The sequence below is a fragment of the Gymnoscopelus braueri genome, assembly GCF_963280865.1.
Source record: "Gymnoscopelus braueri genome assembly, chromosome: 14".
NCBI lineage: Eukaryota > Metazoa > Chordata > Actinopteri > Myctophiformes > Myctophidae > Gymnoscopelus > Gymnoscopelus braueri.
The window spans coordinates 43,247,176-43,271,886 of record NC_137619.1 but is presented as its reverse complement, the minus strand read 5'-3'; the positions used below and the strand labels follow the sequence as shown (position 1 = coordinate 43,271,886).

Below are 24,711 nucleotides of genomic sequence, written 5' to 3'. Positions count from 1 at the left end.
AAGGCTGCAGGGCATATCCTCTGGTCACAGGATTCCACGGGTCACCAGGTTGCGTGTAACAGCCAGCAGCATCGCCTCGCCCTTGTCATAATAAAACTCTGAAAACCAAAGTAATTTCCTCATTGGCCAGGAGGACAGGAGGCGGTCCGCTTTCTGTCCAATTACAAAAATAAATGCCACGGTTCGTCGCTAGGCAGGTTAAAGGCCCCGTCAGCCAATCAGGTGCCTCCGAGGCGCAGAGCGCAGACAGACCGACGCAGCGAGCTGAGAGGAGCCGAGCGACAGCGTCTGAGTGCCGGGGAGCTGCTGACGGATGTCCCGCTGAAAAACCTCCAGCAGCAGCAGCAGCATCCATCACCATGAATAAGACCAAGAGCAAGAAGGACAATAAGGTGAACATGGACATGATGATGAGTGATGATAACATGAACACCAGTCATAATGTGAAGGCTTGATTGCGTGACGGTGTGAATGTTAATATTAATGTGTTTTTATTGGGCATATGGAGCTAGCCATAGCGGGCTATAGCAGCCATATTACCCAGTTATAACGTTAATGACAACGATAGGTTGTTGTAGAGTATTATGTTGGAAATATACACATTATATTATTGCTTTGCATATTTTTTTAATTTTTTTATGATAAGTTGGATTTTTTTCTTTTTTAATTAAATGTGCAATTACAAACGTGACGTGTTATTTTAATGGAGTATTTTATAGCTTTTTATTTTATTCAGTTTTAAATTATTTTGTATATTTTTTAATTTCATATACATTTATTAGATTATTTTCATTTTTTTTGTATTGGGGGGAGGAACTGTTACTGTAGCTTGTTGATGCTTGTTATAAGGCCTAGCTAAGCTAATACGTTAGCTGCATTAGTGTGTTGAATCCAACATTCATTGATTGATTGATTGATTGATTGATTGATTGATTGATTGATTGATTCATTGATTCATTGATTCATTGATTGATTGATTGATTCATTCATTCATTGATTGATTCATTGATTCATTGATTCATTGATTCATTGAGTCATTCAATCATTCATTCATTCATTCATTCATTCATTCATTGATTCATTGATCCATTCATTGATTAATTAATGAATTAATTGATCAGGGTCTGAAGGACAGTTGGTCTTCTCTTGATAAATCCATGAATCCAGTGGTTAACAGAAACCCTGCACAATACATGATGCTACATCAGCTGTCTAGCTGTAAATCAACTCATATTTTATTCAGTGTTTGCTTAGATATAATACCATGGTTAAATGTGCTGTGTGTTCTATTGGGGGGAATGATTACTGTTATTTATCGTCAAATATATGCTATATATGATCTAATAATACCGTTTTACAGTATATATATCCTCAAATATACTGTCGTGTACTGTACTGTATAACTAATGAAATTCTCAATGAAGCAGTGTAGGCATCATTTGTGATGCTGCGTAAAATCCAACTTGTCAGCTTCACACCGTTTAGTCCAGCCAGAATGTATATTGTATATATATATATATATATATATATATATATATATATATATATACCTCATATGTCCAAAACTGTTACTTTTCAGGATTCAAATACAAAAATAGCAAAAGTAGCAAATCTGCAAGAGCTTGTAGATCTGCTACTTTTGATCTGCTACTTTTGATCTGCTACTTTTTGATCTGCTACTTTTCTGTGACGCTGCAGGATGATCAAGCAGGGCATTCATTTACGAAAAAAACACAAAAAGTTAGAATATGGAGATAAGATGTTTCTGATATAGATGTATGTAACAGAGTAAATAAACAACAGTGTGTTGTGGTTGACAGGAGCCGGTGAAGGCTGCTAAGAGCAGCAGTAAAAACAGCGGCAGTAAAGAAACGCCAGCGGAGAACTCTGATGAGGTGAGTCTGTCAGTCTGACAACCTGTTTAGACATTTACAGATAAACCACTATATTCTGATAGTAATCATTGCTATAGAGTGTAACGCAGAGAATAATGTTTTAGGTGGGTTGCCAAATTTCAGCCAATCAGGCGATAGTACCCATTTATCAGCTTAAATTTTATAGCGTTACAGTTCCAATTTTGTCTGCTCATTTATTTGTGTCATCACTTCCAATTTTACTTGTTTATCCTGTATCCTGTTTGAGTTCTCTCTCCTGATTGGATAAAATTGACATCCCGATCCAAAAAAGCATTTTCTGTTTACTAAAGAGCTGGAGAGACAATCTGTTACTGAACACTCTATAACGATGCGTACTATCAGAATATATAGTTATTTAACACCTACTTTAACAAAGGAATATCACTTGCACAACCTTTAATATACTGCATAAACATTATATTACATAGACTATGAAGACATTATATTACATACAGACATATCACATACTGAATGCACACGTTTTATCTTCTTTTTTTATGACTGATAACTGGCCCTCATTAACGGTTAATTAACTGTTAATTAAAATGCACCATTTAGAATGGATTAATGTCTGTGACTCCCTCGGGTTTCAAATGAACACCCTGCCAGGACTGCATGTACGGCCATAAAACTGCTACAGGGAACCCAGCAAAACTAAATAATGGTAAATGTAATCCTCGATGAGTAAATAATGGATACTATATCCACCACTCTGGCTACTAGTAGGGAAAATGTATTTCTTACGTACATGCACTGGAGAGGTTTGCTGTCACAATCTACTGGGTCATCATGGATTAAACCATTCAATCCGGAAACGCATGTGTGTCATTTTAGATTTGAGTCATATTTAATATTTTGGCTATTTAAAAATAGCAGATCTAAGCTCATAGCGCTAAGAGCTTGTAGAGCTGCTATTTTTGCTTAACTCAAATCTTTGCTTCTGGGGGGGGGTCCCTGGAACAACATATTTTGAGATGGGGGCACGCGGACAAATATATATCATTTTGACATGAAAAAGTTTGAGGACCACTGACATAGAAAAGTTTTTCAGAAAACTGAAAGTGGGGTTATGGTGGGTATGGGGCTTAATTGGGCTTCAACTCAACCGGGTCTGTTTGGGTTGGATTATAATTTCAGGCCTCTAAAGCAGTGGTTCTCAAACATTTTCATGTCAAGAACCTCCAAATTGACATGCATTCTGCAGACCCCTATCTGAAAATAATTTCTGCCAGGGAAATGTTTTCAAGATTTATCAAAATGTTTCGAAAATAGCCGATCTATAAGCTCAAAATGGGCAGTAATGGGACGCGTTGTGAGCTTGTAGATCGGCTATTTTCAGACAAAGTATAAATAAGGTTAAAATTGTTAAACTGCTCCTCGTTTGCTGTGGACCCCTGGGGGTCCCCAGACCACACTTTGAGAACCACTGCTCTAAAGACATGATAAAAAATATTATTGTAATTTGTAGAATTGAGAAAACAGAAGAAACAGTTAATTTCCGCAAACATATCACACTTAAGAACTCAAAGGCAAGAGTGTTCTTCAGTGTGCTTAGATTCTGTTCTTACCTAAGAACAGATCACAGCTAAGAAAACATTGGAGTATACCCAAAAAAAAAAGGGTTTAAGAAGAAATGTCCTCTTAAGAACGGTTGCTGAATGAGGCCCAATGGCTTCTATTTCAGCATGCTCACTTCCTAGGAGTGAAAGAGAAAGGCCGTAGTTTCAATTAGCTTGGAATTCCCATCAATAATGTCACTGGTAGGCAGGTTTCTGAACTGTCCACAGCTTTCCAATGAGACACAGAGTGAGTAGACAGAAATGGTACCATCTTATTATGAGCATTAGTGAGGACCTAGTATATGAAGACACGGTTTTAATGCCTTTTAACAGCGACTTTACAACTTTTGTTGAGGCAAAAGAACAAACAATTGCCTTATATTGGCTTACAGACTACTCAGCAACGCGTTCAGAGAATATCTCTTCTTCATTGCTGCCTGCAGAAGAGATATTCTCCAAACGCGTCTCCCTCCTTTTAGTTTTTGCTTGGATTTCTGCCTCCTTGGGAACCCTGGTACTCTCCACTTTTTTGTGTGATACATATTGTTGCTGTCGGGCAACTATCTCTGTTTTTACATTTTCTTTAATAAATCAGTGCTAGTGAACACCCTTTACGTCTGTGTGTAGGTTTTACAAATATTGAACCAATGAAAAGTATTAACCCATTCAATCCGGGAAAGCATCTCTGTCATTTTAGATTTCTGTATATATTCTTCATGCAAGTCTTTGAATATATATATATATAACATTTGTAAAATATTTTGTTCCAGGGACCTCCAGAAGCAAAGATTTGAGTTAAAAATGTTGTTTTAAAAAATGTATTCAAAGATTTGCACAAATGTACAAGATTTTTCAAAAATAGCAGATCTACAAGCTAGTAGCGCGGCACATGGTGCCGCACTATGAGCTTGTAGAACTCCTATTTTTGAATAGCCAAAGTATAAAATAATGGTTATAGCTCAAATCTAAAATGACACATGCGGTGATGATAATATCACATTCAAGTATCTGACAATGTATAAAGTCACCATACCAACTTTGATGAGGCAGTATTGTGTTGTTTTAAAAACATGTTTGTTTTTTTCTTTCACGCTGTTTCAGAAATGACAGATTAGGACGTGGACGTACATTATCGCCTCGATCGCAATTATTGTGCATAATCGTCATAAGAATTTCCATGCTGAAAAACGTTCATACATTTTCAAATTGCAGAAATAGCAGATCTACAAGCTCACAATGCGCAGAGAGGCAAAGTTTTGTGAGCTTGTAGATCGATTATTTCATTATTTCTAGTTTTAAAAAAAAAATCTTTGTACAGTATATTGAAGTTATTTGTCATATCTGCTCCAAGCAACATGTTATTTACGAAGCCTAAAAGACAAACAGAAATGTTTTTTTCTTTTTCAATGTTAATGCCAAAAACCCAATTAAATGATTATTTACCACAGTCATTTGAGTGACAAGTAAAATGTCATGACGGCCCTAAATGTCCCCGTTACCTCTAAATGTCTCTGAAACCTCAGAGACATTTGGTTCCATTTGTACACTCTCAAGAGTTTATTTTTTTTGTGGTCCTTGAAATTAAAACAAGTTTGAGAACTGCCGTGCTAAATGGAACAGAGCCTTAATTAGTATCATTGGGCCTCATTCAACAACCGTTCTTAAGAGGAAATTTGTTCTTAGGACCCACTCACGCAGTTTTCAAGAAGATTTTGGCATACACCAATGTTTTCTTAGCTGTGATTTGTTCTTGGGTAAGAACAGAATCTACAAACACTGAAGGGCACTCTAGGCACATTTGAGTGCTGATTATGTTTGCGCAAAATAACATTTTCTTCCGTTTTCTTCAATTCTACAATTGTATAATATAGGATTTAAATGACAATAATATTTTTTTTATCATATCTTTAGAGCAGTGGTTCTCAGCAGTGTGGTCTGGGGAACCCCAGAGGTCCTTGAGGGAGTTCTCGGGGGTCTAAAGCTAAACAAGGAACACTTTAACCCTATTTTATACTTTTTTTTTGGGATAGCGCATCAAACTATTTTCGACATTTTGATAAATCTTGAAAAAAAAAGAAAAATGCACAAATCTTCTCTTATGCGAGTCCCTGGCAGAAAATATTTTCAGATGGGGGTCTGCAGCCAAATACATTAAATTTGGGGGTCCTTGACATGAAAATGTTTGAGAACCATTGCTTTAGAGTTTTCAACGGTTCTGAAAATTACACTCCAACTCGAACAGACCCGGTTGAGTTGAAGTCCAAACCCCATCCGTGTTTTTGTAGCCAGGTCTAAGAAAACAAGCCCAAAGGAAGCAACTAGGCCACATGAGTACACACACACACACACACACACACACACACGCACACGCACACGCACACGCACACGCACACGCACACTCACACACACAGCTATTTGAAAATAGCCGATCGACAAGGTCACAACGCACTCACAACGCCTCACAGTGCGTTGTGACCTTGTAGATGTGCTATTTAAATTTTTATTTGGCACCCCTCTGCCTGTAGTAACTCTGAGGACCACCTAGGGGTCCCGGACCCCCTGTTGAAGACCCATGATCTAGAATTCTAGAGGGATAACATTGCCTCCAATATTTTCTACAGATTGTTATTGATTTCTTGGTTTATATATTTCTGTCATTAAAGGGATATTTCACCTTCAGACATGTTTGTGGTCATTTTTACCTCTCTGGCTTTTGTGTTTCACCACAGACCTTGAATCAGTATTTAGATATTTAATATTCATTTTATCAAACACGCCCCCTTCCAATGTAAACCCATTGTAACTTCCAGGTTAGATTAATTTAAAACACACGTTCCTGCTTCTGGTGACTGATATTGTCCTTCTAATGCATGAGTGGGCCGTTTTTGTTTTTTAATATTTTCTTCAATAAATGTTTACATTATATATATATATATATATATATATATATATATATATATATATATATATATATATATATATATATATATATATTTAACATGGTTAAAATGGAGATTGAAGAATATCTAAATATTTAATCAAGCAACTTAAAAACTTTCTGGGGTGCAACACAAAAGCCAGAGTACACATTACAATTAGCCCCAAGCGTCTTTGATAGTGAAATATCGCTTTAAATCACTTTCAGGTGGGGAAACAAAGGCCATGTTTTATGGAATGTAAATTGAATGACATTTTCGCTGTTCACTGGTCTGTCTGGATGAATATAGGATGTATATAGGAACTAAACATTTTGGTGTTTTGACATTTATAATGTATGGCTTGTCTGTGCGTGCCATGTGTGTGTGTGTGTGTGTGTGTGTGTGTGTGTGTGTGTGTGTGTGTGTGTGTGTGTGTGTGTGTGTGTGTGTGTGTGTGTGTGTGTGTGTGTGTGTGAGAGAGAGGGGGTTAGGGTTATTGACAGACAGACAGACAGACAGACATACAGCAGTACATTATGAAAGCTACTGTAACAGCATTTATTGATCTGTTAGTCTATGAACGGATCCATGATGTGTGATCTGTATAAAAGGGACATAAAAATAAAACAAAAACAAAAAAAATTGTCACACCTGTGCAGTCCCCAAACTCCCCAATTTTCCCTTCCATCTACTGTATGCTGCCATACAAAGCCAAATGGCAGTAATTACATAAATAAATATATAATAATAATAATAATAATAATAATAATAATAATAATAATAATAAAATAATAAAAATATAGTGTGTGCGACTGTGCGTGGTGGTTTGGCATGAATCCCATAATAATGTATGATTAATAATAATGTTGTTAATTGTCCATCAGTCCATCATATTCATATACAAACATGATGATTAATACTTATGTATGTCAATCATCACCAGGCCCAGCAGCAGCAGAGCAGTAAGAGGCCCAGTAACAGCACCCCCCCTCCCACCCAGCTCAACAAGATCAAGTACTCGGGGGGGCCTCAGATCGTCAAGAAGGAGAGGAGACAGAGCTCCTCTCGCTTCAACCTGGCCAAGAACAGAGAGCTGCACAAACTACCTGCTCTGAAAGGTACAGGAATGTTGACAAAATATATACTATTATTCAAAATGTCTCTGAAACCTCGGAGACATTTGGTTCCATTTGTACACTCTCAAGAGTTTTTTGTGAAATATGAAATAAAAAAAGGTGGCCAGTGACTTTGACCAGTTTCACTTTCAAAACATCATGCATGTCACACAAACAGAATGCGGCACACAACACCAATGGTTTTGATAATGTGGATTGTAGAAGTTAAATGGTGGATTTGTGGATAGGACTCTATATGAACAAACTTGTTATATCAACAAAACGCATCGCATTCTGTTTGTGTAACATGCATGATGCAGAGGTTTTGAAAGTGAAACTGGTCAAAGTCATTGGCCACCTACTGTAGTATCATTGGTAACACAAACAAACATAAATAAATATATGTATATTTTTTTGCCGATACCGATATTGACCGATAACGGCAAATATCGGCCGATACCGATAAGTGGCCAATATATCGATGCATCCCTAATTTTTGGACATATGAAGTTTCCACCTGACGATATAACGCCTCACTGACCTCCTGTCTCCTCAGATGCGCCCCCCATCGAGCAGGAGGAGCTGTTTGTCCAGAAGCTGCGTCAGTGCTGCGTCCTGTTTGACTTTGTGACCGACCCGCTGAGTGACCTGAAGTACAAGGAGGTGAAGAGAGCCGGTCTGAACGAGATGGTGGAGTACATCACCCACAACAACGACGTGGTCACCGAGGACATCTACCCTGAAGCTGTTATCATGGTACGCACACACACACACACGCACACAAGCACACGCGCACGTGCACGAGCACTCACACACACGCACACGCACACGCGCACGCGCACGCGCACACGCACACGCACAAGCACTCACACGCACGCACGCACGCACACACACACACACACACACACACACACACACACACACACACACACACACACACACACACACACACACACACACACACACACACATTAACACGGGCACTCACACATGTACGCACGCACAGTGGTGGAAAAAGTACCCAAAGGTTTTACTTAAGTAAAAGTATCAATACTGCAATGCAGAAGTACTCTGTTACAAGTAAAAGTCCGGAATCCAAAATGTACTTGAGTAAAAGTACAAAAGTATTGGTATCCAAATGTATTTAAAGTACCAAAAGTAAAAGTATTAAAATGGTTGAAAATAGCCTAGGTATAAAATAGGACTACGGTGGTTAATGTATGTTTTATAATGTAATTATTTATATCTGAAAAGTAACTAGTAACTAAAGTTTTCAAATAATTGTAGTGGAGTAAAAGTACAATATTTGCCTGTCAGATGTAGTGGAGTAGAAGTAAATGTATAGACAATTGGAAATTGAAAATAGTAAAGTAAAAGTACCTCAAAACTGCACTTAAGTACAGTACTTGAGTAAATGTACTTAGTTACTTTACACCACGCACGCACGCACGCACGCACGCACGCACGCACGCACGCACGCACGCACGCACGCACGCACGCACGCACGCACGCACGCACGCACGCACGCACACACACACACACACACACACACACACACACACACACACACACACACACACACACACACACACACACACACACACACACACACACACACACACACACACACACAGTTTTCAGTCAGGTTTTAATGCGTTGTTTTATTGCAGTTTTCAATCAACTTGTTCCGGACACTGCCTCCATCGTCCAACCCGACCGGAGCAGAGTTCGACCCTGAAGAAGATGAACCCACACTGGAGGCTGCCTGGCCTCACCTACAGGTAACGACACAACATGCACACATGAGCTCATTCATACACACACACGGTCGCACATCACGCGTCTGTGCGCTCAAGCACGCGCGCGCAGACACCAGTGACAACACACGCACAATACGCTCATCAAAATTAGAAACCAAATGCACAATGAAGACAGCAAAGACATACTAAGAACTTAAGTTAATTGAAGAACAACATATATATTTACCATATACGTACTATACAACATATGTTGTAGCCCGTCCCGTAGCACTTGATCTAACCTTGATGACCATGCAGTCTTATGCAAAGGTTTAAATGAATTTAGGTAGCATGTTATTTTGACAGATGCCAGTTCCATTTGTTGACCTGGCATCCTATAGTTTGATGATGATATTATTCTGTTTAGACAGATTGCTAGGTTCTTGGTTTACCTGTGATCCTAGATTACTGAGGCACGATGCATTTGATGTATGTGTTTACTTTGCTTACTGCAAGTCGCTCTGGATTCAATTATTTATGTTGTACAGTGTTACAATTATACTGTAAACATATTATTTAACTTCATGAACCCTAACATCCCTATTCTGGGATGAACATTCGGCAAAGAGGTTTGGTGTAGACTGTAGACGGAAATACCAACTACTAGGGATGCACTGATATGGAAATTCTTGGCCGATATGTTTAAAATAACATGATTTCCCCCTTTTGTGCCAGGGAAACAAATACATCTTCATTATAAGAAATAACTGTTCAGAATCTGCAGAAACACAACATAATTGTGTCCTAACTCCTGTAACTTCAACCAGCAAAAAAAAAAGAAAATCAACCGATGTTGACCGATAGTGGCAAATATCGTCCGATACCGATATGTGGCCGATATGTTGGTGCATCCCTACCAACTACCCTAACCCTAGTATAGATCCCTGGGGGACCTCGGTCAACTAAGTTTATAAAGTTTAAGTCGATATGGAATTTTATGTATGTTTTCTCACTTTGGGAAAGCATTAAAAAGGTTTGACTATCTATCTATCTCTCTCTCTCTTATTTGTCTTTCTTTCTGTCTGTCTGTTCCTCCAGTTGGTATACGAGTTCTTTCTAAGGTTTCTTGAATCGTCCGACTTTCAGCCAAACATTGCCAAAAAATACATCGATCAAAAGTTTGTTATGTCGGTAAGTAACGCTGACCTTTCACCGTTAGCCCCCGACTCTGACCTTAAGGTTGAACCTCAGTATTGAGTGTGTGTTTGTGTGGATGCGATGTTTATTTTCTCTAGTTGTCTTTAATCATTGTTACAGCATAGTATGTTTCAATAACTATAATACAATCATGCCCCTAGCTGCTGGAGCTGTTTGACAGTGAGGACCCCAGAGAGAGGGACTTCCTGAAGACCATCCTCCACAGAATCTACGGGAAGTTCCTGGGACTGAGAGCCTACATCAGACGACAGATCAACAACATATTCTACAGGTAATAAATCAATAATATATCCCACAGCTAATAGATTAATAATATATTCTACAGCTAATAGATCAATAACATATTCTACAGGTAACAGATCAATAGGATACAGGTCCAACGGGTGCGTAACAATTGTGGGCACCTCAATGTTAAAATGGCCATTTCTTTCCAAAATGTACAAAAATAAATAATTTGTAAAATGTTCTGAAGTAATGTAAAATATACATGATTTGAACATGCATGGTACAGGGTTCCCGCGGTCATGAAATTCCTGGAATTATTTTGAAATGAGAAAAACTGTTTCCCAGGCCTGGAAAAGGTTTGGAATTAATTAAATGCTTTGGAAAATGTTATACATGTTTTTGGCTACTGAGTTTGTTCATAAAAACATGTCACAAAACATGTCTATGTGAAATACCTGCGGCCTAAGGTTTAAAGGACGTCACGTGACAAAAATAATAGATTCTATGCTTGGCTGCGCGTGGGTGCACTCCGAAAAAAGCCATTCTACAAGCTCACAACGTGTCATGTACCTGATACCGCTGGCGCTGTGGTAGCCTAGCATGCAGATTAGGTGACGGTATAGGCTACTTAAGGAAGACAATTGCCAGCAGTTAACGGTACTTCACACCCCATCAGATGTGCAACCCAACCCTGTCTCTCCATTCTCTTCCCAGGTTTATATACGAGACAGAACATCACAATGGTATTGCAGAACTACTGGAGATATTGGGCAGGTAACACACACACACACGCACACACACACACACACACACACACACACACACACACACACACACACACACACACACACACACACACACACACACACACACACACACACACACACACACACACACACACACACACACACACACACACACCTATCAACATACATCAAAAACTGACTCCTTACCCTCCTTCAAAACCATCATAAAAGAGCACCATTGTATAATCGTACTGCTGTACTATTTAATACTGTTAATAAAGTATTTAATCAAAAACAAGCATGCTTGAATATACCTGCAAGCACATATGTACACTGATGTCAGTGAACTTTAAATCTCTCCCCCCTCTCTCTCTCTCCCCCCCTCTCTCTCTCTCTCTCACTCCAGTATAATCAATGGTTTTGCTCTCCCTCTGAAAGAAGAACACAAGATGTTTCTGATCAGAGTGCTGCTGCCACTGCATAAAGTCAAGTCTCTGAGTGTTTACCATCCACAGGTACAAACACACACGCACCCACGTGCACACACACACACACACACACACACGCACACGCACACGCACACGCACACGCGCACGCGCACATGCACACGCACACGCACACACACACACACACACACACACACACTTCATAATGCACCAATACACATCCTTAAAAGATGTGTCTGTCTGTCTGTCTCTTTCCCTAGCTAGCGTATTGTGTGGTCCAGTTTTTGGAGAAGGACAGCAGTCTCACTGAGCCGGTGAGTAATGGCTTAATCGGCTTAATCTAGTAGTATGACTGTAGTTCTAACATGTTAATCACCTCTCCTCTCCTCTCCTATCCTCTGCTACAGGTGATAATAGGTCTGTTGAAGTTCTGGCCTAAGACCCACAGTCCTAAGGAGGTGATGTTTCTTAACGAGCTGGAGGAGATCCTGGACGTCATCGAGCCGTCAGAGTTTGTGAAGGTCCAGGAGCCTCTGTTCAGACAGCTGGCCAAGTGTGTGTCCAGCCCTCACTTCCAGGTGCACGCACGCACGCACACGCGCGCGCGCACGCGCGCACGCACGCACACGCACGCACGCACACACACACACACACACACCAGTGTTAATTTCGTCTACTAAATCTACGACGAAAAATGTTCGTCGACTACCTTTTTTTCACTGACGAAAACTAAATAAAAACTAAGCTATGATGTCTAAAACTATGACTAAATATACTGACAATGTCGTCAACAAATAAAAACTAGACTAAAAAGTCATTTTATGCTTAGTTGCGTGCGGGTGTCGCACTCCAAAAATAGCCGATCTACAAACGTTGTGAGCTTGTAGATCAACAATTTTTGGCACGCAGCTAAGTATAAATCAGGTATTTACGACGCCATCACGGTCCACCAAAATACATTGTATTCAACTGTAGTGCGTCGCATCACCACGGAAAAATAGAATAAATATTCGGTGACTCATTGTCTATTTCTTGCTTCAAATGTTTTCAAAAACATTCTTGAGAGCAATGTTTAGCTGTAAATGACATGGTGTGTTTGTTTACATGGCTGTCATGTTGGATACGGCACACAATAAAGCAGTGAAGATTGAGTCTTTGATTAGACAGTGGTGTGCTATTGAGTTCAGCGGTCATTATTAAAAAATTACACAACGCTGAATTCATTGATGGACCAATCAGAATCAAGCATTCAACCAAGCCGTGTAATATAGTTTTCTATTGCATTGTTTTATTATTGTCCAAACGTGTGAAACTGTCTCTCTCTGTATGTGTGTGTGTGTGTGTGTGTGTGTGTGTGTGTGTGTGTGTGTGTGTGTGTGTGTGTGTGTGTGTGTGTGCAGGTAGCAGAGAGGGCGTTGTATTATTGGAACAATGAGTACATCATGAGTCTGATCAGTGACAACGCTGCTAAGATTCTCCCCATCATGTTTCCTGCTCTTTACAAGAACTCCAAGAGTCACTGGAACAAGTAAGACACACACACACACACACACACACACACACACACACACACACACACACACACACACACACACACACACACACACACACACACACACACACACACACACACACACACACACACACACGTGACAGGTGTTTTTCGTACTAAGTTTTAATTTCTAAATGTTGGCCCTTTAGTTTAGCCTAGTTGGGTCTATTGTAATTGTTTTGTTGCCTATGCTGTTTTTATGCCTTGCTTTTAATTGTAGCACTCTGAGATTCGTGAGAATGTAAAGTGCGTTATAAATAAAATGTATTATTATTATTATTATTAAAGTACAGCGCAGTTTGCGCTCTCTTCTCAACTGCACAGCAAAAAATTATAATAATAAAGAAAAGAAAAATCCCACGTCGACACGCAAAATATTGAGTCGTTCTAATTAGGGGTGGGACGATATGGGTACCTCACGATACGATATATATCACGATATTATGCCCACGATAACAATATATATCACGATATTCGACGATATTCGATATATTGCGATATCACGATATTCGATATATATTGCAAGAAATGTCACCAACGATATATCACGATAGTCCTTGTATTCAATTCATAAACACATAAAATAGCACCAAACAGTTCAAAATCATCATTACACAAATACAGAGTAGGAAAAACAACGTATCACAAACAGTAGTATATCGGCAGTATATCGATTATTTATCGCGGGAGAAAGTATCGCGATATCGATAGATCGTCCCACCCCTAGTTCCAATCCCTAGTCTGGTTATAGTTTCATGTATGAATAATGCCATAGGTGTCAAAGAACATAATTAACTGATCACATGTTTCTTCGAATATCATTTTATATTTTTTATACATTTATGGACAAATTATTGAAGTTGGCGTCGATAGACTTGTGGTTAAGGCACATACCACTATATAAGCTCTGTTGCAGCCAGACAGTGAGTCGCGAGTTCGATTCCTGAGCCCGACAACCTTTGCTGCCTGTCACTTCCCATCTCTCTCTCTCCCTGTTTCCTGTCAATCTTCACTGTGCTATCCAAATAAAGCCAGAAAAGACCTCAAACAATATCTTAAAAGAAAGAAAAGGATTGAAGCGTTGGAACAAACCCTCAGTCATTGGGAATGTCAGTTTTGCCATAGATGATTTTTTTCCTCATGTGAATAATGTTATCAATTGATATGGATCCATTTATACCTCTGATTAGATTAGATTCTTTGATCTGAGATGGGAGTTCAATGATCTATGAAAATTAAATTCCAAGACCTTCTCCTTGGAGAATTTTAAGCCCAAAGGGAAATTCCCTCCTTTGTTGGTTGGGTAAAATGTGCTGTTGCATGGTGGGAGATCGTATCATCATCTTTGGAACACGACTCATCTTACATATCTTGCACCTAAGTCCTAGTGTGAAGACTTTATGCCAGCCAGCTGTTATTCAGTAGGCCTACGGCCTGGAGAAAGTCAGGACTCCCACACAGCGTCAGGTGGGAACTGGCAGCAATGACAACGGCAACAGATAACAGTTTAATAGAAAGAAAACAAAAATGGATGGTTGGTTTGCTGGTTGGCCGGCTGGCTTGTTGGCTGAATGGATGGATGGATGGATTTACTGGAAAGTAAATTAATGCTGGTTGAAGTTACATGATTTAATATTGTGTGCTATATGAAATGTAAGCTTACCTTAACCCATTTGGACCTGAGGCCGATTTTAAAAAATGCCTTCTGAATCCTGACTTAAGTTTTCTGAAAAAAAATATTTATTCAAAAATTACAACAAATGTATGTTGCTATATACTGTAAATAGCAACAAGACAAAAAACAACACAATTCAGAGCAGTGTTGAGAGTAGGCCTATTGCATTGTAATGCGTGGACACATGGACTGACATGTAGAGTTGGCTCAATTCTTACCGTTTTCTGTATTGTATCAAAAAAAGGAAAGATAGGCTCGGTATGCGTATGCTACCGTATGCTGTGAAGTTTCTGATCTAAGATCAGTGTAATAACAGTGTGTTTGCGTTTCAGAACCATTCACGGTCTGATCTACAATGCTCTGAAACTGTTTATGGAGATGAACCAGAAACTGTTCGATGACTGTACACAACAGTACAAGGCTGACAAACACAGGTAACTCTCGCTCGCTCGCACGCACGCATGCACACACGCACGCACGCACACACACACACACACACTAAACTGACTCTTTTCAAGCTGACTACTAAAGGCGGTTACACACCGGCGAATATGCGAATATACGCAAAATTCGGACTCGTTCCGAATAATTAAAAGACGCTTTTTTCGCTCCGCGAAACTGGTGTGGAAGCTTGCATTGACTTTATAAGGTTTTAAAAAAAAACGTATTATTCGCATGAAAAAAATCGCCCCGGTGTGTAAGGACCTTAACATTGTTGACCACATGAACCCTAGCACCCCTATATTGGGTGGAACATTTCCCGAAAATAGCCAATGGTGAAGATCTTTAGTGTAGCCCATAAGAATAAGGTCAGCTTTGTATCGGGCTCACTAGTGTGGTAATAGCTCTGCATTTCTAGTAGAGTTCTCAACGGGCCTGAAAATTAAGGCTCGGCTCGACCCAGCCCAAGTAAGGTGAAGGCTGAACCGGGCCCAATCTGACAATTACCATAATTGTAGGCCAGAGGCCCAATAGCCAAATGGTTCCTCCGCCGCCTGTGTGTGAATGCATGTGTGAATGTGTGTGTGAATGTGTGTTTGAATGGGTGCACATTGTAAAGCACTTTGGATTTACCATTTTACTGTATAATGTTTAGGTGCTTTTACTTCCAATACTGCATATTCACACTCCACTACATCTCAGTGACAAATATTGCACTTTTTACTTCACTACAATTATTTGACAGCATTAAAGGGATACTTCACTTTCACATAAAATAAACATTTAAAAAATATATTAAAAATAAATGAAAAAAGTAATGGAAAAATCACGGCCCCCTCACGCATTAGAGTGTCCTACTAATGTGTGAGGGGGCCTTTATTTTGCCATAACTTCTTTAATTCTTTTGTAATATATTTTTTTAATGTTTATTTTATGTGAAAGTGAAGTATCCCTTTAAGTTACACATTACTTTGCAGATTTACATTATTATTCCAAAATATGTGTACATTAACCGCTTACTTTGACTATAAAAAAATAGCTGATATCTTCATCCAAAGAGCTTGTAGATCTGCTATTTTCAGCCTGCTGTATGACTCTAAATGAAGCATACTGTCCGTGAATAGAAAACGTTCCTCTGCATGCGGTCTGAAGTCATTCTGTCCTGAATAGACGTTTGTGCATTTTGTGACTGATTTCCCATTCATTGCTTCTGCAGTACGTTTAATCATTAAGAGCATTTTTTCTGTTTTTTGCTTTGGAGATCATTGGTCATTGTACATTAAATAATAATAATAATTTAATTGTGTGTGTGTGTGTGTGTGTGTGTGTGTGTGTGTGTGTGTGTGTGTGTGTGTGTGTGTGTGTGTGTGTGTGTGTGTGTGTGTGTGTGTGTGTGTGCGCGTGTGTGTGTGTGTTTCAGAGAGAAGTACAAGCTGAAAGAGAGAGAGGAGATTTGGCATAAGATTGAAGAACTGGCCAGACACAATCCCCAGGTCTGTCTGTCTGTCTGTCTGTCTGTCTGTCTGTCAATAACCAAGCACAACATTAACATTTTAATTATATTGATTGATTGATTGACTGATTTAGTGTGTGTGTGTGTGTGTGTGTGTGTGTGTGTGTGTGTGTGTGTGTGTGTGTGTGTGTGTGTGTGTGTGTGTGTGTGTGTGTGTGTGTGTGTGTGCGCGCATATTTGTGTCCTTTCCCTCCCCCCAGATACATAAGCTCCACCCACTCCGCCCTGGACTCCACCCACAGGAAGAGGTTAGTTCAGACTTCCTGCCTAAAACTGATCTGAAATCAGCAGACAAAACTGCATTCATGCTATTCACACAAAATGCAACCAAGAACCACAATCACTATGAATTCTACCACAAAGAAAAAACGCTAAATCAGTGGTGCTCAAACGTTTTCATATCAAGGACATAAAAAAGTCATACGATGCCATACAGTATTGTAGGCAGCTGTCAGATCCACAAGGACGTCTCTGGCCTTCTTCTTAATCGAAACGCTGTCCTCGATGTGTTGAGACATCAGAGCGACTTGATCTACAGTCGATCTCCCAGGTCGCAAACCGGCCTACTCACAAGGGAGCAATGGGTCAACAATCGGTTCGACGCGGACGTAGATAAGGTGCTCGAGGATCTTGAAGGGGATACAGAGCAGGGAGATGGGACGATAGCTCTTATCTTAGGATCCTCTTCTTCAGGCTTGTTCGGCTTAGGGATCGCCACAACTAGGGCTCTTCTCCAGATTTTGGGGATCTTGAGTTGGCGCAAATGGAGTCAGGACCCGGAGCTTTTCCTGGCTTTAGGTGCTGGAGGGCGGCAGCAAACTCCTCTGGTGTGAATTCACCGGAGACGTTAGCGCTGCCAGGTGTTGGGACACTTCTTTTGCCACGAGTTGTGCTGACTCGCAGTGTTTATTCTCATATAGGCTACCCCATTTATCACAAATTGTGATGTGATTTTATTTGCAGAAATGGGCCACTGTGCTAACACACGCACGCACGCACACGCACACGCACACGCACACACACACACAAATAAAGCACCTTGAAACTGTTTGTCCAGATTCAGAACAGCTGACGTGTTCCTCTGTGTGTGTGATCACGATGTGTGTGTGTGTGTGTGTGTGTGTGTGTGTGTCTGTGTGTGTAGTACATGTTGTACAGTGACGGCGGTCTAGCGTTGTACTCCATGGAGACAGACACTCCCACGGCTGAAGACATCCAACTGCTGAAGAAGACTGTAGAGAATGAAGCCACACCGGTAACGCGCGCGCGCACGCACGCACGCACGCACACACACACACACACACACACACACACACACACACACACACACACACACACACACACACACACACACACACACACACACACACACACACACACACACACACACACACACACACACACACACACTGGACATGGACTTATACTGTATGTTGGTGTGTTTACTGTTTAAGTGAGAAAACAATGTTGCACATTAAGCAAATCATCTGGGGACCCCCATAATCATTTGGGGACCCCCATAATCATTTGGGGACCCCCATAATCATTTGGGGACCCCCATAATCATTTGCGTCCACAGGTTGAGATTCACTGTACTAGAAATTTGACCATGCGAGCATCGGGCAGCATCACTTATCAACCAGTTCTACCCAACCCACAGGGTGTAAATGTATCAGTAGAAGAGCAGGGAGACAAATACAACCTCCACAGTTGGGTTAGTTATATTGTATTAAAGGTAGGGTATAGAGTGTTTGTTCAGTAACGATGTCGATGTCTCTCCAGCTCTTTAGTAAACATAAAATGCATTTTCAGGTCGGGATACCAATTCTATCCAATCAGGAGAGAGAACTCACACAGGATACAGGATAAACAAGTGACATTGGGAGTGATGACACAAAGAAATGAGCAGACAAAATTAGAACTTGAACCACTATAAAAGTTCTTCTGATTGCCTGGAATTTGGTCACCCATCTGAAAATGTATTTTCTGTTTATTAAAGAGATGGAGAGACGGGGAGACTCCTGTTACTGAACAAACACTCTATAGCAATGATTAGTATCAGAATATATTGCTTTAACCTTGTAACAAAAAACTTAAATAACCAAAAAATATCACTTACCTTTAACACTCTACCAGTTTGGTCAAAGTAACATTGTATTCACAAAAAAATGTTACTTTGTTCATGTGTTAAAGCTGCAATCCATTACTTTAAGTGTATAACGTTATCTTTTTATGATAGAGCATGTTAATACAACATAATTAACACCACTGTGGTGGTTGTAGTTGGTTCACCTGCTCTTCTATTGAGACATTAAGATACTGTGGTCTGGGAAGACACCTACTGGTTGGCAAGTGGTACTGCATCAAACTCAACTCTCCTTCCCAAAGGTGCTCTCTGTTATAGCTCAACGGCAGAGGTGGACAGTAACTAAGTACATTTACTTGAGTGCTGTACTAAAGTAATTTTTTGGGAGTATTTGTTGTAGGTTTTATGCTGGTCACTCCGCTTAATTTAAAATAGAAATATTGGTTCTCTTGACCCAAACGTAGAATTAACATTATATGACGCTATAGGCGATAATTTCATGTATTTTCTTAAAAACACTGAAAATTGCTGATCTACAAGCTCACAAGCTGTATATCTGCTCTCTTCACAGTTTTAGCATGGCATCATTACGTGACAAGGTATAAAATAGCGCTTCAGTGCTTCATAATAAAATAACTCGGCTAGTTTGTATTGATGATGTTGTGGTCACTTTTAGTTCTGGTAGTTGTTAGTAGCAGCCAATGCTTACACAGTAAAACATTTATTTGAATCTGAAGAATGCACAAATAGAGCCTTTATTTGGTTCCATTTGTACACTCTTCTGAGTTAAATATAGATACTTGTCCTTGTCCCTTTTATGGGCATAAATCGAGATCCCTGATGTCAGTGTACAGTATGGCCATATATGGATGGACCTGGCCCCTTTTGTGCCCATATATGGAGCTGAGCGATTTGTTTACGTTTAACTATCAATAAATCGAAAAATCATAAAATCCATAAAATCCTAAGGTGCAGTGAATTAAAACTGAGCAGCATATCAAAAACAGTAGCATCCAGCATTTATCAAAACAGATAACATGGCAGCATGACATACTGTACAGCAGCACAGCAAGGCAGAACAGTGAAAGTGCATTTATTGGGGCATAGAGTTCACCGGTCTAACAAGAAGCTGCTTTTAAGCCTTTCAGTTCTATATGGACCGCAGCCGCTTGATTTTTTTCGTTAATGATTAATTGTTGTACAAATAATTGCGATTATTTATTTAATTGTGTTTTGGGCATCGAACATTGGAACATGTATAAATGAAAAATATGGTGGAAAGTAACTAAGTACATTTACTCAAGTACTGTACTTAAGCACAATTTTGAGGTATTTGTACTTTACTTGAGTATTTCCAATTTCCAATACTTTTACTTCTACTCCACTACATCTCAGAGGCAAATATTGTACTTTTACTCCACTACAATTATTTGAAAACTTCAGTTACTAGTTACTTTTCAGATACTGTATAAACTATGATATAATGAAATATACATTAACCATTAACCACAGCCCTATTTTATACATAGGCTATTTGAAAATAGCAGATCTACAAGCTCACAACGCGTCGCATCGCGACGCGTTGTGAGCTTGTAGATCGGCTATTTTCAAATATTTAGTACTTTTACTTTTGGTACTTTCAGTACATTTTGATGCCAATACTTTTGTACTTTTACTCAAGTAAATTTTTGATTTTGGATTTTTACTTGTAACAGAGTATTTTGATATTGCAGTATTGGTACTTCTACTTAAGTAAAGAGTTTGAGTACTTTTTCCACCACTGTGTTTGGCCTTATGCGAAATATACAAAGAAATGACGGACAATGACCTATTATCATAAGTAATGCAAAATGGCCAAGATATTCTAAAATGTCAAAAAGAGCCGATCTACAGTCTCACACACCTACTGCCTCACGTCTTGTGATGACTTGAGATCTTGTAGATCTGCTATTTTGGCTATTTTTGAAAATGTATGAACATTTTTCAAATGTATTTAAAACTTTTTTTCAAAACTTTTTGCCCCACATGCCCCAAATAGGTACCATATACCCATGTTGAAAATGGTTCAAAGAGTGTGTACAACAACGACATGGACATAGTAATGGAAATACGACTTCTACTACGATATCTGTTAAATGTTTAATACAGATGAATGGAAACGATTATAGGGGTTCGGGTTCAAACAGCTTATGGGCCGGGTGAGTGGGGTCCTCCACTATATTTGCATATACAGTGAAATGAGGTATCTGCATTTAACCATCCTAAGTAACAGGAGCAGTGGCTGCTATGGGAATAGCACCTCGGGGGGGAAGTTAGGGGTTAAGTGTCTTGCTCAGGGACACCTCGACAATTTGCTGAGGTCTGGAATCAAACCTGGGACTTTCAGTTTCCCAGGCGGGCTAAACCATTCAGCTATGTTGATATTAAAACAAAAAATCGTTAGTTGCAGCTTTATTGCAAAATATATAAAAACATGCTTGTTCACGACATACAGTAAGTACTATTTATAACGTTATTGTAATTTCCAGCGTTTCAAATGATCTGTCCTCACTGTGTTCACCAGGGAACCAAGGAGGTGAAGAAGGAGAACAAGGTGATGATGAGGAGGAAGTCGGAGCTTCCTCAGGATGTTTACACCATCAAAGCTCTGGAGGCTCACAAGAGAGCCGAGGAGTACCTGACAGCCAATCAGGAGGCTCTCTGACCCTGCAAGGCCTGACTCCTCCTCCTCCTACTCCAGGGAGTTTAACGGAAAGAAAGACTCCTTATTGGACAAGGAGTCTAAACACACAGAGACTCCACTTTGGACAAGAGGGCCACCAGGGGAAGTTGACCCTGGAATGACCCTGGAATCATTGGGTGCACTCGTTTAAGGACACCCGCTGCTCTGGCTGGTCACTTGACAAAGGGCGCAGCGTTTCGCAGTAACTGAGCGCATAACCACTTTAGCCCCAGCGTCCATATTCAGGGGGGAACATTAGCCAAAAATAGGCGATCTACAAGCTCGCAATATGTTGTTTGGGTCCCGGGCAAACGTTGTCAAATGTTTCTTTGGGAACCACTGCTGTAGACATGATATCCAAAGTGCTCCTCCGCTCCAAACGCACTGTCTGTGGACACGGCCCTTATAAACCACTTAAACCCCAGGATCCACATTCTGAGGGAAAACGTCCCCATTTGCTATTTTCTTACAAAGATATTTAATGTAGAGCGAAAACAGAAAAGACACTAGTGTAGAGCCCTGAGGGTCTGTGCTCAATCATAATAGGGTTTAAGTGGTTAAAGAGTCCATAGCAGCAAAAACAAACCCGTCTCTAAACATAAGTATTTTACTTTTGGGAGTTTTCCGCCGCCATGTGGACTTGGTTTTTTTCTGACCAAAGTGGATGGGTCTTTGTCCACAGAGCGTGTTTCCTAGGATGCCGCTGCTCTCGCTGTACTTGCTGCTCTTGGTTAAAAGCACTGTTGTGACGAGCTGTGTGACTCTGAGCATTGCGCTGAAAAGTTTGAGAATATTTATGCACGTCTAAAAACCGCTAGATGAATGTGTTAGCGATGCATTTTGTTAGTGACGGATTTTGTTGCCGTCGCGTTTTATTGGCGGCATGTTTTCTGTTCAAAACTGTTACTTGTCAGGATTCAAGTTAAAAAATAGCAAAAGCAGAAGATCGACAAGCTCGAAACGCGTCGCTTTGCGCTTCGAGCTTGCGGATCTGCTACTTTTGATGCTTTTGTGTCAGTGTGTAGTATGATCAAGTAGGGTGTTCATTTGCGAAAAAACACAAAAAAGTTAAAACAAGATAAGAGGTTTCTGCCCCAACAGCAGCAATATATTGAGTAGGTGTTCACTGAAATGAGATCATTCTTTCATAAAGAGGTTTAGATTGAGATGGCTGCTTGTCCATGCTGATTCAGACCCGGCATGCGATTTTTAAATCGAGCGCAAACTCCGCCCAGTCGGTACGTCAGCACCCGTCCTGCCCCCCCCCCCCACCCGGGGAGATCCTTAAACGAGTGCCGTGCACCCACTGATCTGGGGTCAGTGTTCTATAGGCCAGGCGGATGGATGATGTCATCATCGCACGGCCGCCGCACAGGACACAAACTGACCCCTCGTCAGTGTTTAGCCACGGTTTCCAGGGCAACTTCACTCCGGAGGCCCCGCCTCTTCACCTCATCCAATCAAATCATGTGCTGTCCGCCTCCTGACCAATCAACCCCCCCCCCCCGCCACACAGACACACACACACCCCAAAGCTGTCTGTGTGGCATACACACACACACACACACGCACGTGCACAGATTGTATTACCATTTTTTGTTGGTTGTTGGTTTTTTGTTTTTTTTGTCTGTGTTGCCATGGGGATGGCATCAGTGTTACTGCCGCTCACCGAGTCACATGTCACTTAGGGCTGTCATCACATTTTCGTCAATGATTTATTGTTGTACAAATAATTGCGATTATTTATTTAATTGTGTTTTGGGCATCGAACATTGGAACATATATAAATGAAAAATATGTTTCTGTTTGGCCTTATGCGAAATATACAAAGAAATGACTGACAATGACCATTATAAAAATAAGTAATGCAAAATGGCCAAAATATTCTAAAATGTCAAAAAGAGCCGATCTACAGTCTCACACACCTACTGCCTCACGTCTTGTGATGACTTGAGATCTTGTAGATCTGCTATTTTGCCTATTTTTGAAAATGTATGAAAATTTTTCACATTTCTTTAAAACTTTTTTTCAAAACTTTTTGCCCCACATGCCCCAAATAGGTACCATATACCCATGTTGAAAGTGGTTCAAAGAGTGTGTACAACAACGACATGGACATAGTAATGGAAATACGACTTCTACTACGATATCTGTTAAATGTTTAATACAGATGAATGGAAACGATTATAACGATTATGCAAAAATAATTGCGATTAGGCGAATATGTAATTATTCCTCTGCCTTCCCACTGAGGATGCATAGAGAGACCAAAGGAAACCATGCAAGGAGAGAAGGAAACAAGGAAATATGTTTTAAGACCAAATGAGCTGTTGTGTCCTCTGAATCGTCCTGTTTCTGATGTTTCCAAATTTACATTTAAAATGGCCAAACATATTTATATTTTGGAGTAAATAGATTTTTTTAAGTGGCCAACATGTATCTTAAATATCGTGAAAATATATTCCCATGCTCCAAAATATATTTTCAAATATTTGTTTTACCTTTATTTTTCAGCCTGATTTCTGTCTTTATTTTTCTTTTTATGTGAAATATATGTTATTATGTATATTGTATGTGGTTTTTTTTGTGTGTTTTTTTTGTTTGACCAGTGAGCTGAGTGTCTGTGGACGGGGCTTGGTGAACTGAATGCAGAACAGCCTGTGTGCATAAACATAAGCCTGACTTAATTTACGGCATGACGCGCCAAAAATCTAAATTATAAGCTCACAACCCTCACAACACGTCGCATTCAGTGATCTTATATAGATCGGCTACTTCCAGCCCATTAAGTTGCATAAAGTAGGCAGTAGTTAAAAGCTGTAATGTGTTTCCAGGTTAAA

At 39.9% G+C, this 24,711-nt stretch overlaps 1 protein-coding gene across 1 annotated transcript; it reads left to right on the top strand.

Annotated features, from left to right (window-relative positions):
• The first annotated feature begins 279 nt into the window (after positions 1-279).
• Positions 280-24,711, top strand: ppp2r5d (protein phosphatase 2, regulatory subunit B', delta). The gene is made up of 17 exons (XM_080449823.1): positions 280-392; positions 1,821-1,895; positions 7,337-7,511; positions 8,065-8,264; positions 9,179-9,289; positions 10,346-10,438; positions 10,606-10,736; positions 11,405-11,464; positions 11,843-11,951; positions 12,143-12,196; positions 12,290-12,460; positions 13,283-13,410; positions 15,442-15,543; positions 16,971-17,043; positions 17,264-17,311; positions 18,208-18,318; positions 21,713-24,711. The coding sequence occupies exons 1-17, from the start codon at positions 360-362 to the stop codon at positions 21,851-21,853; spliced, it is 1,815 nt and encodes a 604-aa protein (XP_080305949.1). The 5' UTR covers positions 280-359; the 3' UTR covers positions 21,854-24,711.